Source organism: Falco naumanni, chromosome 5 (assembly GCF_017639655.2).
Source record: "Falco naumanni isolate bFalNau1 chromosome 5, bFalNau1.pat, whole genome shotgun sequence".
Lineage (NCBI taxonomy): Eukaryota > Metazoa > Chordata > Aves > Falconiformes > Falconidae > Falco > Falco naumanni.
In genome coordinates, this window is record NC_054058.1 from 35,407,381 (window position 1) to 35,421,142 (window position 13,762).

The 13,762-nt window shown below is 49.8% G+C and overlaps 1 protein-coding gene across 3 annotated transcripts; it reads left to right on the forward strand.

Moving 5' to 3' along the window:
* Nucleotides 1-3,427: 3,427 nt before the first annotated feature.
* On the forward strand, nt 3,428-12,388 carry TAB1 (TGF-beta activated kinase 1 (MAP3K7) binding protein 1). Of its 3 annotated transcripts, XM_040595155.1 has the most exons (12): nt 3,428-3,622; nt 4,134-4,182; nt 4,367-4,503; nt 4,643-4,796; nt 5,425-5,511; nt 6,077-6,215; nt 6,690-6,803; nt 9,133-9,244; nt 9,353-9,497; nt 9,927-10,149; nt 10,459-10,615; nt 11,682-12,388. In XM_040595155.1, the coding sequence occupies exons 1-12, from the start codon at nt 3,450-3,452 to the stop codon at nt 11,887-11,889; spliced, it is 1,698 nt and encodes a 565-aa protein (XP_040451089.1). In that variant the 5' UTR covers nt 3,428-3,449; the 3' UTR covers nt 11,890-12,388. The 3 variants fall into 3 exon arrangements, with proteins under 3 accessions (XP_040451089.1, XP_040451090.1, XP_040451091.1); XM_040595156.1 differs by lacking the exon at nt 5,425-5,511; XM_040595157.1 differs by lacking the exon at nt 4,134-4,182 and having other exon boundaries at nt 3,429-3,578.
* Nucleotides 12,389-13,762: the final 1,374 nt, after the last annotated feature.

The window sequence follows — 13,762 nt, forward strand, 5'->3', positions numbered from 1 at the left end:
AGCCAGCTCCTTCATGGAGACCCTTCTTTTCCATATCACCTCCTGCAAGCCTTGCCAAAAATCACAACTTTCCTTTCCAGCCCCTGCCTCCATTATCATCAAAACAAGGCAGACAAAAAAATCCCCTCAACATACCTCACGCGATCAGTAGAAACTAAATGATGTGATCCCTTCTGCTGTTGATCCTGTATTTGCTTCCCATTGTATATGGTTTCCAAACACCTACAAGAGCACTGCACTGGGGCTGCCCTATGCTCCCTGCTCCCCACGGCACATTGTTCAGTCATGTTCATCTTTTATCCAGCAGCCCAGCAGTGACCATGCTTCTTCCTTTTCTACAGGGAAAACATTAGTAAATACAGGAAGGCAGCAGTACAGCTTGGCACCAGAAATGCCATGTGTATAATCCCTAGCACTGGGGACAGAGAAACAATGAGAAACAATTAATTATGAAAAGAGAAGGAGGGAGGGAGGGAGGAGGAGAAGGGGGGAGGAATGAAAAACGTGGGAGTTTGGTCCACGGATGGTGAGGTTCAGTGACTGATATCCTGAATTCTTGGAGAGATTTTGGCTGCATGAGAATATAGCATGGTAATTCTGAGAGGATTTACTGAAGGTATGAAGTATAAATAAAACAAAGGATAAAATAAGCTTGATCAATACAGCCAGAAAACACTCTGTTGGTGCAGTATTTCATCTTGCAAGGGTTGCATAAAGCTGTTGGTTTCTGTGAGCAGATATTAATGAAGCAGTGCAGCAGCTTCAGTAGCACTTTCTTTTGGAGGACTGTGAAGTGCTGGACAAATATACATCATGCATTTAGCACTGCAAGCAGCCTTATTTCGTAAATCTTACTATTCACTTTTTGCAGGCCAAGTAGTTAATTGCCCTAGCCAAGGTTAGGGCAGAAGCTTAATGACAGAACCAGAGAAACAGCCAGACAGAACCTGGCACAAGTATTTTCACCAAAAAAAAAAAATTGCTTTGCACCAGCTGTATGTCCCAGCCCCATCAGACAGAAAAAAAATAAATCAGAATGACAAGGATTAGTGACTATGAGCTGAAGCCAGACATTTAAATTAGGAACAGGGCACATTTTTAACTGCAAGAGGTGACTAGTCATTGTATGATGAAGGAAAGTAGCAGCTTTTCTACTTTGTATCTTTAGGGAAGTTGTTTGGCTTTCTCACATTCTGCCCTATTGCACCCACAGACAGACTCTGCTCTTGTTAGTCTCAAAAGGACTCACCTATGGATATAAGGAGACAGAAATGTCTAAATTCCCAGTCCTGCAATACAATACATGCTGGCAGTCTCTGAGCTCACCTGAAGCCTTGCTGATTTCAGTGGCACTCTGAGCAAGGACAGGGTCTGCTTGTGCTCATCAAGGTGCATGACTACAACCTTGAAAGTAATTAAATAAGCATAAGCTTCTGCTGCAATGCTGAAAAAGTGTCATCGTGTTTTAAAGCAGAGAAACTCACCTGTTGCTTTTTAATGAGATGGAAAATGCTGTTATACACATATTGCTGCAGCATCAGGAATTCTTCTTGATACTGGTAAGAAAACAAATCTTTATCGGTACTAAACCTGCCCATCCTTCTTTTATTGCAGACTCAAGGCCTATTCCTATCATTATTTGTACCCACTCGCAGCTTTACCCACAGGAATGCTCCAAATGACATCGGTGAGACCAAGCTTATACAGAAAGCTAAACATGCAGAAACTTGTTTGCACACCGAGGTTCTAAATTTAGCATTTTTTTCTGTCTTTGGCCAATAAAACCTTTAAAAAAGTAATTCTGCCTGTGTGCCTAAGTCTGCTTGAACGGCTGAATATTTGTGAACCTTGCGTGAAGGGGAAGGATCTGTAATCTTTGTCTATTTGAAAGGAAGATATGCAACAAAAGAATAGACAAAGGACTTACAGGAAAGGGAGCTGGAACCCTCTGCATGACCTCCTGCAGCAAAACCCATCGTTCCATAGAATGAAGTTAATTAACCAGCAATTATTTCTGAAGTGCATCTGATCTAATGTATTTGTCACAAAGATGTCATTAAAAGAGTATCAAGCCACTGCTGGAAGTCAAGACTACTTAACACTCCCACCCTCACCACAATCACACTGCTACATGACTGAAACTGTACATCTCTTGCATTGCAGTCCCTTCAGCTTCAAATCACACAGGGAAATGTGCTCTTCCCTAAGCCCCCTGCTGCTGCAGCCTGTCTGCCAGCTGTCACTCACTTCAAGATATGCTACTCACACACCTCGAGGGCTCTTCCACTGACTTTTAATGTTAGGAAAGTGGTGGGAATGATTCTTGTGTCTTCTCTCCTGCTTCAGCTGAGCTGATTCAATGGAAACTATCCCTCCTGCAACCTGTCCCTCCTGCAACAGCCTACCTCAGCCTAGAAAGGGTCTTAGGGAAGGGCAACACCAGTGATCTCTGGTTTTGTCTGTATTGTTCAGGCAGGCACACAAACTATTTTACTGTTGTGTCTGACTTGAGACTACCAAGAACTGCTCCAAACCATGGTGGGTATTCAGAACTACCTGTCAACTGTTGTAGACATCTTCCCATTGCTGGCCTGAAAGTATGGTTTCACTATGTCCTTGTTATGGCCTGCAAACAGAGTGGGAAAGGGCTGTGGATCACCTTAGCAGAAGCCAGACTCCAAGCTGAGACAATGGACACCTCTTGTGGTGTCTACAGAGCCGCAGTGCTGCTGAGAGCCGATACTCTTGTGTTTACCTGGGCTTAGTCTTCCCTAGAAGTTGCACAGAACACGATGCAGTTCTAAGAAAAACATTTCAACACCAGGCTCGCTCAGGGCTCTCCAGCAACCCCACCAAGCAGAAATGTCACAGCCCTGCCCCTCTTCCCTCCCTACGTCTGCAGAGGTGGCCAAAAGGTGCTTCTTTCGCTCAGAACTGAAGGCCTCAAGGTAAGAAACGGAGATGTCTCCATTCCCCCTGGACAAGAGGATGGGGTAACAACAGGGAATTTTAAATATCCCACTTCTGTGGGATTTCTCTCCTCAGGAAGGTGAGCTGACCATGCTCTCTCCTCCAGCCAGTAGGCAAGCTGGGGCACCAACCGCAGGCTCCCCTATACCGCCGAGGGGGCATGCTTCTCCAGGGTATCATTAAGGGAGCCCCAGGAGGGCTCCACAGCCACCGCTCTGGCCACATTTCCAAGTGCCCTCAAAGCTGACGCGCCAGCGCGACCCCCTGCTCAGGACAGCGCAGCCCCGGCGGCCAGCGCGGCCAAGCTTGCTCCGCACGGCACCGCCTCCGCGCGGGGGCGGGGCTCGCGGGGGGCGGGGCCCCGCTAGCGCTCGAGCGCGCCCCGCCGCTCCAGCCCACTGGGCGGGGGTGGTGGGCGTGACCATCCCCTGCGGGTGGGCGGAGCTGTGGCCACCGAGGCGGGGTGTGTGTGTGTATGTATGCGTGTGCCTGCCCGAGGAGCGGCCGCTCTATCCGGCGGCCTCGGCTGCTCTGGAGGAGAAGGGCGGGCGGGGGTAGGTCGGTCCTACTCCAAGATGGCGGCGCAGAGGAGGAGTCTGCTGCAGAGTGTGAGTGGCACTTTCCCCCCCGGTCCACGCACAGGCACCCCCCGGTGGGTGCGAGGGGGTACCCGGGCCTCCTCCTCGTCTGCCCCCCGCAGTGCCGTGTGGGAAGGGGGAGGCCCGGCGGGGGCGGGGAGCGTTCCGCTTCAGCGGGGGGTGGGTTGCTGCCCTCTGCCCCCGGGGCCGCCTGCGGCTGGGAGTCCCCGCCACCCTGGCGGGCCGGCCGCTCCGCAGCGCTGCGGGCGGGGGCGGCAGGTGGCGGCGGGGGCCGCGCCGGTACCGCGGGCTTGGGGCGGCCCGGCCGTGTGAGGGGGCAGCGGCGCTGCAGGCCGGCGCTGTGTGAGCGGGCGGCCTGCGCCGGGGGCTGGGCCCGGGGTGTCTGACCGCGGCGGGGCCCAGTCCCCCTGCACTGGCTGCCCAGAGTCCGGCGGGGGACCCGAGCCTTCCCTGTGCTCCCGTGTCGCGGGGCCGCGAGGGGCCGATTCACCACATGGATAGCTAGTGCTGTGCTGTACCCAGCGTGAAACTCTGGTGCAAATTTAACTTCTGCTCTCTTGTTAGCAAGAGCTGGAGGTGCAGCCAGAGCTCAGCTTCAGAGGGAAAGGAAGTGGTAAGTGATCCAGTTCTGCAGCAGGGAAGCTGAAGTTATCGGCTGGGGTGGTGTGCTGCCGTGCTAGCGAAGGGAGGAGGGTTGAGAAGATTGTAGGGATGGATTTGTAACCTGTACTGGACCAGGATCCTCAGTTCAAGCTGCTTGGCGTTTACGTGATCTCCTTCCTCTTTCTTTCTCATAGGAACAGCAGCCCAGTTGGACAGACGACTTGCCATCCTGCCATCTCTCTGGAGTGGGCTCAGCTCCAAACCGTTCCTACAGTGCAGATGGCAAGGGGACAGAGGGTCACCCCTTGGAAGATAACTGGTTAAAATTCAGGTAAATGGGTATTTAGTTTGTCACACAGGACTTGGAAGAAGAGGGTGGGGCCTGGGCATGCAGAGGTGTCTGGAGGAACGTGTTAAGTATGTCTGTGTCTCAGACATCTGTGACCTCTTTGTTTCTGCCTCTTTGACAGGAGCGAGAACAACTGCTACCTCTATGGTGTCTTTAATGGCTATGATGGCAACCGAGTCACCAATTTTGTGGGTCAGAGGCTCTCTGCAGAATTGCTGCTGGGCCAGCTACATGCAGACCACAGTGATGCTGATGTGCGTCGGGTTCTGCTGCAGGTAAAGAAGCTTTCTTTGACTGGGAAAGCTTCCTGCTTCTCACACTACCCACGTCCTTCTTTTGCCACCAGGGGAGCAGCATCTGGTTTCTGTGGGGGTTGGAAACATCTGCCAATGGTTGCAGCTGCACTCATCCTAAGCAGCTGTAGTGCTTTGTTTCACTCCCGCCTCGTACCCATCTGTCCCCTTGGCTTTATCAGCACAGTCCTGAGAGTTTTCCAGAAAGCTGCAGCTTGTCTTCACTGGACACGTAGGAGCAAGTCAGCCTGTGAAGAAGATGGCAATAAGTGGAAGGGGGAAGTTAATGTGTGGGGAGATGGATTTGTGAGTGTGCTTTGAGTGATAGGCAAGTTTTTACAGTCAATGTGCAAGATCAGATAGGTCTCTGACATTGCTGTGAATGTAATTTTTATGGTTTTGTCACCTGTTTTGAGCTGTTGCAGATTGTTTTTACAAGCTGTTAACTAGTTGCACTGAAATAATTGTGTTTCAATGTGATGTACTGGTCCTTGAAATGTCTGTATGTATAGTAATCATCCACTCTTATGAGCCAGTCTTAGGGAGGTGGGGATGGGTAGCCTCAAAGGCATTGGATAAGAGCTTAGTTTCTCTTCATGGCCTTTTTTAGGCTTTTGATGTGGTAGAAAGAAGCTTCCTGGAGTCTATTGATGATGCCTTGGCAGAGAAGGCCAGTCTGCAGTCCCAGCTACCAGAGGTAATGTAGCCTTAGGAACAGAGGTTGTTGGAGGTTGCACCTTCCAGGTTACTGGATGAGGTTTGGGAATGTTAGTCAGTCTGGGCTGAGGGAGGCTGAAATTGAACATGGTTTCTCTGTGGCTCTCTTCTGGGAGCTTGCATGAAATGAAGCAAGTGTCTTGGTGCATTTCCCAGAGTTCCCACTGTTTATACTGGCACTACGCAGACCCATCATTGGTTATCTTAGTAAGGAACTGAACATATCATGGGGAGGAGTTCATCTTGTACATGTGGCTCTTCCAGGACAAAGCTGTATGATGCGGGTGAGAGACATGGCCTCAGATTTGCATGGCATCTGGGCAGGTGTGGATTCTGTTCTTCAGGTGAACTGGACTGTCGTCTCCAGAACCTTATTGGAGCTATGTCATTTGTTAGGATTGAACAAATAATTGTATGTCTTGCACAGGCTTGGCATGAAGCTAAGATATGTCAAGACAATTCCCCTCCCTATGGAATCTAATTCCAGCTGTGGTTTCCGTGTCGTGGACTGTGTATTTAAGCATCTCCCTCATTTTGGGTTCCAGGGTGTCCCTCACCACCAACTGCCTCCTCAGTACCAGAAGATTGTGGAGAGATTGAAGGTTGTAGAGCAGGAGATCTCTGGAGGAGCCATGGCTATTGTAGCTGTTGTTCTCAATAACAAGCTTTATATCGCCAATGTGGGTGAGTTGTTTTTTGTCAGCAGCTCAGTCTAGGCATTTCTGAGGATGGCTGTGGTTCTAAGAAGTGAAAGCAATTTGCATGTGGGGGACAGTTTCTTTGGTCTGTGGCCAAGGAGTGTTATGCTTGTTACTTACAGGAGCACTTGAAATCAGCCTGGCTCTTTATTTCTGCAGATGTTGGCTGGTGCAGTGTGCATGACCAAAGAACAGAGGGAAAGTGGGTTGAGAGGCAGTAGTGCAGGTTCACTGAGAAATGGAGAGCTTTCTTGTGAGGTACCAGCTCAGGCCTGGATGAAGAGCTGCCTAGCAGGCCTACTATGCTGCTAGCAAGGCTACTCTTGGAGATCATGATGAGACAGTACATGAGCTTTTATCTTCTTTTCTATTTCTCTCTCCTGTTCCTTTTCCATTTGGATATGTTCTCCCTCTTAACGGCAGAGCTATCTGGTGCCTCATCTCACTGCTCCCACTGCAGGTACCAATCGAGCACTGTTATGCAAGTCCACGGTGGATGGGCTGCAGGTGACTCAGCTCAACGTGGACCATACGACAGAGAATGAGGATGAACTTTTTCGCTTCTCCCAGCTGGGTGAGTGTTGAGTTTCACGTTCATATCTGAGAACATCACATGCCTCCGTTTATCTGGAGCACCAGGAATGATTCAAGCCAATGGAAATAAATGACTGCAAAAAGCAGCTTACTGTGTTTTCAAATGACAAGTTCAGTGCCTTCTTTTTCTGCATGTCTAGCTATTGTGAGGCTGTGGAGTGATTCACTGAACCAGTGGAAAACTGTCCTTTTTTTTCCAAGTTTTGAGTATTAGTTTTATGTCTGACTGCCAAACTGACATTGATTTGCCCTCCAGCTATGTGATTGCTGAAGTCTATAGGAAGGCAGGAGTGGAAGCACGGAGCCAGCTGGTAGAAACTGGGTGGAGAGTATATGACTGCTTTTTTGGAGGCAAACCACATTTATGCTAGGTTAAGTTGTGTGTGATGACGCACCCTTGGGATGGTGCATTTCAATATCCTTTTGTACAAGCTGTTGCAAAAAAAACAGGTACTCCGCAGACGGAGCCAGGCCAAGCACTGACATTCACTGCTGTCACATCAGTAACTATTGAACTCTCAACGCTGACATTTTGCTTTAGGCAGTTGCCCTTTCCTTTGCAGTTTTGACATGTTTTCTTTCTTGGTCTAGAACTAGCCCAGACCACTTGTGTGATTGCTAGTACCGAATTCTTCTTATTTAGATACTTACGTTGTGTACCTTTGTTTAGGTAGACCTAACTGGGCATTTTTCATTAGCTTCACCTGGTAGATATGTTCTTATCTGGTGAGGCTGTTGATGTGGCAATTTTCTGCTTGTCTTATTCTATTTCTGGGTCTTGTCTTATTCTATTTCTCTTCCATTTCCTCTTTTACTCATACTCCTGCAGTAGGGGTATGTGCTGTGAAACAGAAGGCTGAATACAAAAATCCAGGGAAAGAGACCCTTTGACTGCCTTTCTACTGCCAAAAATGCAGACTTTAGCTGTAGTCCATAGCAGAACAGGGATCTGCTAGAAATACCTTAACTTGGTGCAGCAGTGGCTCTCCTGCTGGCGGTCCCAGCAGAAGGGAGAGCCTGTGGAACAAGTCAGTGTGCAGAGGCGGTTTTGAGGGCCCAAGGAGGTGGTTGTAGGGCTAGGCTGAAGCGCAGTGGTGTAAGAGGGTAGCGGGGATAGTGTTTGTCATGATGATGCTTGTGTTGCACCTCTCCTGAGGGGAGGAAAAGGTCTTAGGCCTTTGTGGCTCTTCATCCAGCACATCACACCTTGTTTAGTGCTCCAGGAGAGTTGCTGTGATGTAGACACAACCTCTCTGGTGTGCTGTGAGCCTCCCTGTATTTGTGTCTGTCAGTGGCATGTATCCCCCTGCCAGGAGCTGGCACATGAGCAAGGCCATGTTGATGAGTCAGCTTTGGTCTGCAGCAGATGGCAGAGTTGTGTCTTACTGCTGGGGTAGGTGTGGAGCCATCTGTGCAGTGAGGTTTGGTTTGACTCAGAGGGAGAGTTTCAGTTGGACCCCTGCCCTCACCTTGTACTGAAGACAGTCATCTCTAGATAAAATCTCAAAATAACATTTTCTGCCTGTTAGCTGTAGGTATAACCAGGAAAGGGGATTTGCCAGAACAGACTGGGTAAGTGGCTCATCTGCTCTGAGTCCTGCCTCAAATAGTAGCTACACCCAGATGGTCCCTGTTAGAACCTTTTTCAAGATGGGATTCCTTCCTAGACCCTGCCAGAGGTGTATCTCCTTAAATTTATTTAAATAAATACTTGTTTGGTCATTGTCCCTTTTTTAGGAGTAGCCCACATCAGTTTGAGCATTTGAGCAAATTCAGTGCCTCTTGTTCTCCTTTTCTCCCTTTGCAATCTAGCGTATTAGTGAAATTGTTCTGTGGAGTTTAGGAGCAGGGATTGATAATAGATGGAAGAAAAAGCAGAATCCTTCTCATATGTTTTCCTCCTTCCTGCCTTCTCCTCCCACCGCCCAGTCCAGAGCTGACAGGCGCAGATGTTCCCCTGCCTTTTCAGCAAATGCCTGTGCACACAGGCCAGCTGCCGCTGGTGGCTTTGGACCAGAATGTGGGCTTTGTCTCGGGACCGGCCAACTGTTGCATTTAGAGTGCGCATGTCAGGCTGTGTGCATCTCCTCTCTTCTTCCCAGATTACAACTAATGAAAAGGTGTCCCTTGGAACACAGCAAACTGCTCTTTCTTTTCTCCCTCTTGGGGTCCTGATGATTCTTTGGCATCTCGTTTTGTCTTGCAGTTCTCCTTGGCTGTGCCTATTTCTTTTCTCATTCCTGACAACCAGAGGAAGTCCTGCAAGTTTCCCAAAGTCAATTAAACTTTTTTGGTTTTCAATCTGGCAGGCTTGGATGCAGGGAAAATAAAACAAGTGGGAACTATTCGTGGGCAGGAAAGCACTCGGCGCATTGGAGATTACAAAGTCAAATACGGCTATACTGATATTGAGCTGCTCAGGTCAGAAAAACTCGGCTTTGTGGTTTCAGGCCCTCCTTTTCTTCATGACCCCTTAGTTCTCACCCACTATGTCACCATTAAATACTAAATAACACCGTCTCTTTCCAGTGCTGCTAAATCTAAGCCCATCATAGCAGAGCCTGAAATACATGGAGGGCACTCCCTGGATGGGGTGACCGGCTTCTTGGTGCTCATGTCTGAAGGGCTCTACAAAGCGCTGGAGGCAGCTCATGGGCCTGGGCAGGCCAACCAGGTGAGCCTGCTCACATCGGAAACGTTCCTTCGGCTATTGACACGCTCCAACAGTGTTGGCTGCTCTCATAGGGGCTTGCCTCCTCATCTGTCATGCGAGCGCTGGCCAGGTTGAATGCCTGTGCCACCCCATTCCCATCTGTAATAATATGGGAGCTGTTTCGCTGAGCCAGTTCTTTTAGGTAGCTGCCTGTCCCTTAGGACTAGCCCATTAAAGGGAATGGGATGATTCAAGGCGCAAGGGCACATAGCAGCAGGTGAGACCGGCAAGCAGCACGGCTGGAGGAGTTGCCATAAAAACTCTTAGATGAAATGGCAGGAGAAGGTTTCCTCCAAAATCTCCTAAACTTAATTCCTCTTTTTTTTTTCTTCTTCTTTTTTTTTTTTTTTTTTTTTCCTCCTTCTTTTCTTCCTTCCCTTCTCTGCTCAGGAAATTGCAGCCATGATCGCCACAGAGTTTGCCAAGCAGACATCGCTGGATGCTGTGGCACAAGCAGTAGTGGACCGGGTTAAGCGGATCCACTGTGACACTTTTGCCAGCGGTGGGGAACGATCCAAGTTCTGTCCCCGGCATGAAGACATGACGCTGCTTGTGAGGAATTTTGGGTACCCCCTGGGTGAGATGAGCCAGCCCACGCTGACACCAACACAAGGTGTGTTGGGGAGAGAATGAAACCAAATGGAGGGTGGAAGATAAGATCTCTTGATTGACCCAGCACTGACCTAACATTGGGAGAGGAGATACTCAGTGTAGAAGGAATTTTCTTATTGAAGGTATTATTGGCTTCTGAGATACAGAGTCTGTGATAACTTGACAGAATACGGTACAGCACATAAGAAAGGCAGTTTAATATAAATCCTTGGGTTCTTTGGCCCTTTCTTTGGCCTTTCTTTGCCGCTGTGCACCCTCAGCCAATCATGTCTCCGCTGCATTTTATAGCTCTTGTTTTCTCCCTTCTCAGGAGGCCGTGTCTACCCAGTCTCTGTGCCGTATTCCAGCTCCCAAAGCACAAGCAAGACGAGTGTCACGCTGTCTCTTGTCATGCCTTCCCAAGGCCAGATGGTCAATGGTGCCCACAGCAGCTCAACTCTGGATGAAGCCACCCCCACCCTCACAAAGTAAGATTCCTGCTCTATTGCTACCTGCAGTTTTTCCCTGCACCTCACACTGTGTAAAGTGGTTGAAAAGCAGATACACCTGTCAGTTACCTGTCAATCATTCCTTTATCTGGAGTGTGGTCCTCCTGACTGCAGTATTGACAGCCAGCATAATGTGTTAGCTGGAAAGCGATTGTGTGAGGAGTGGGAATGAGTAAAGCGAGCAGCTCTGAAGCCAGCTCTGGGAACATGCCTTGGGAGCAGCATCTGCTGCTGCTGGTGGAGGGCATTCTGGCAGAGAGCAGCCCTTCTCTTTGGATCTTGTGTGCCAAGCATGTTGGATGCTGCGCATGGGGGGAATGTGGGTCCCTTTCATTTTAATAAGAGGGGCTATGCGGGTCACCTGTAAGGCTGCTGGAGACTTGCTGCGCAAGTTGGCTTGCTCACAGGTAGAGGCTAGGGTAGAAAAAAAGGATAAAATTTAGAACTGGATTCTATTTGGATCCACTTTGAAGGATCATACTAGTTAGTGGCTCTGGTTTGGGTTCAGCCTTTGGCATGGAGTGGTGTGTGTACACACTGCAAAGTGAAGAAGCTTTATTGTATTCTGGTAGCTCCAGAAACAATGAGGCTGACGCACTAGAGCTGCTTTGGCTGCAACACAGGTCACGCAAGAATAGCTTTCCTTGCTGCCAGACTCTTCCCGTAAAGCTCATACTGTATGGGTATGGGGAGGCCAGCAGAGTGCATGCCTTTCTTTTTTTTCCTTTTTTTCTCTCCTGTTTTTCCACTCCATTTTTTCACCATTCCTCTCTCTCCCCTGCCCCCCGGCTTCTTCTCTGTTCTTTAGAATGCCTGGTTGTACTTAAGGCCTTCCAGTTCAATGTGAATCAGATATCTTTGGCGTTCCAAGCAATTCCAAGCAGTTCTCAACACTTCTAGTGCTCTCATAGAGCAAGAGACTGCAACTTTTTACCTGTTTGCTAAGGATAGCTTGATTTGTGAAGAAGCTGGCACTTGTTCTGGTGTTTTTCTTGTCCAGAGCATCAGATGGGGAAAAATAAAGATGCTTGTTTTCTCTCCATAGCCAAAGCCCAACTGTAACACTCCAGTCGACTAATACTCATACGCAGAGTAGCAGCTCAAGTTCAGATGGGGGTCTCTTCCGCTCCCGACCCACCCACTCGCTCCAGCCAGATGAAGATGGGCGTGTGGAGCCTTATGTGGATTTTGCAGAGTTTTACCGGCTTTGGAACATGGACCATGGTGAGCAGGGAGCATTGACTGTGTCCTAACATGGGAATCTGCCTCCTCCAGACACCCTGCACTCAGCTGCGTGGGCAAAGGCTGAGGCAAGAAGGAGAGTGCTCCACTGGGGGCTGTTCTGCTGAGAAATAACTCCTATCCAGGATGTGCTGAACACTGGGCTGGGGAGTGTGTGCAGCACACTACACACGTGTAGCCTGTGCCATGCACCCAATCCTGACCGACCTCATTCCCTCAGAAACCCTGTGAATAGGGGAAGGGGTCTTGAATGCAACCCTTGCTGCAGGTTTTTGCAAATAAAGATGCAGAGAGGGCTCCTCTGTGGATGCTGCAGTCATGCAGTAATGCGAGAGTAGGGGCCTGTACCAAGGCTGTGTGTGTGCGCACGTGTGTGTAGGTGTACATGTGTGTGCCTGTGCGTGTGTACTGTCATGATGTTTCCACAACTCAGTTCATAATGCTGTGATTCTAGTCTTCAACTCCTTAGAAGATACCTCTATTTTGCAGAATAAATAACTTATAGCTACACTTGGTGGCACCTGTGTGGCTTGCTCTCTTCCTTACAATGTTGTGTGTGGGTGTGACGGCTCTTCCTGTTGAAACCCTCCTGCTGAAACCACAATAGGGGGTTGCACCCTTGCAGCAGGCAAATTTCTCTTGTAAAAGCGGCCTGAGCCCTTGCAGGTGGCTTAAAAGCATAAGGTCCTTTTCCCATGCTTGCTTACTTGAGATTTGGCACTGGATTCTGGCTTGGAGTTAAACTATAAATTCAGACTATTGGTTTTTGTAGGCAAAATGCACATCGTTTCCCTTAATGCAGGCCATCTGGGGAGTTGTAGAGGGCAGGTGGAGTTTGTAACGCAGTTTTCCTGCACAGGCTTCTGGTAGCGCGCAGCAGGAGGTCACGTGTGGTTAGAACCAAAACGATGTCGTGATGTGGCTGCCTTGAAGATGCAGATGTGCACCCTCGTGTCAGAGCGGAGAGGTGGGCAGTGAGGAGGGGAGGGTTCCCGCTGGGCTGCTGGCTACACACCAGGTCAGCCAAGCCTGGACTAGCTGGTGGAGGCATCAGGCTCGTGGCCGTCTTGCTCTTCAGTTCAGACTTTTGACGGCAGGCGGCAAGCGAGCCTCTTCCCTCCCTGCTCCAGCCTTCCCCTTCAGCCTGCCTTGCTGGCTCCCCAGGGAAGGGGCCTTTCTCCAGCAAACACGGCGAGGCCTCGGTAGCGACTGCTGTGCCACAGCTCCTGGTACCTCCGCGGGGAGTTGTAAGGCACCAGGCAAAGCCAAGAGGGGGCAAGAGGAGATCACAGGAGAAAGAGCTACTGGGGGAACTGGCCTAGGTTCCTTCCCAGATACATTTTTGCCTGCAGGCTGGTCACCTTAGGAAAGGGAAAGGGAAGGAGTCAGGGTGAAGTAGCAGTGGATGCTGCAGTCAAGGCCAGTGTGTAGCCAAGCCCTGATGTGTGCAGGTTCAAAGCACTTGTGGCGTGCCAGCTTGGAAAGGAGCAGAGGGAGATTTATCCCTTTGGATAAATCAAATAGCCCCGAGTGCCCCAGGGCAAGATCCGAGTTCACTGAGAAATAACGTGGGCAGGATCAGAGCAGTGAGAAACACCCGTTTCCTTGGAAGGCACAACAGGGATCCCTTGCCCGTAGGTGGGTGGCTCTCCACCTCTGCTGCCTCCAGGTCCCGCGGGCATGGCTTTGCCTGGCAGGGTTTCGTGCAAATGGTGCGGGGCTCTTGGCTGCTGCGCTGCCTGCAGAAGCTCACATTTCCCTGTCGTGTAGTTCCCAGGAAGACTGAGTGTGCTGAACATGCCGGCACAGGCACCTTCCAACCCTGCCAGGGTAGTGGCTTTGAGTGGCGTGGAGGGAAAGGCAGCAGCTTTATGAGCCTTGGTG

What these genes read in the sequence shown, in the direction of transcription:
- TAB1 (XM_040595155.1), top strand. Translation starts at nt 3,450, where the DNA reads ATGCGTGTGCCTGCCCGAGGAGCGGCCGCTCTATCCGGCGGCCTCGGC. An exon ending in CTTCAGAGGGAAAGGAAGTG is followed by an intron (nt 4,183 to 4,366) that starts GTAAGTGATCCA and finishes TCTTTCTCATAG; the next exon opens with GAACAGCAGCCCAGTTGGAC. An exon ending in GCCACCCCCACCCTCACAAA is followed by an intron (nt 10,616 to 11,681) that starts GTAAGATTCCTG and finishes TTCTCTCCATAG; the next exon opens with CCAAAGCCCAACTGTAACAC.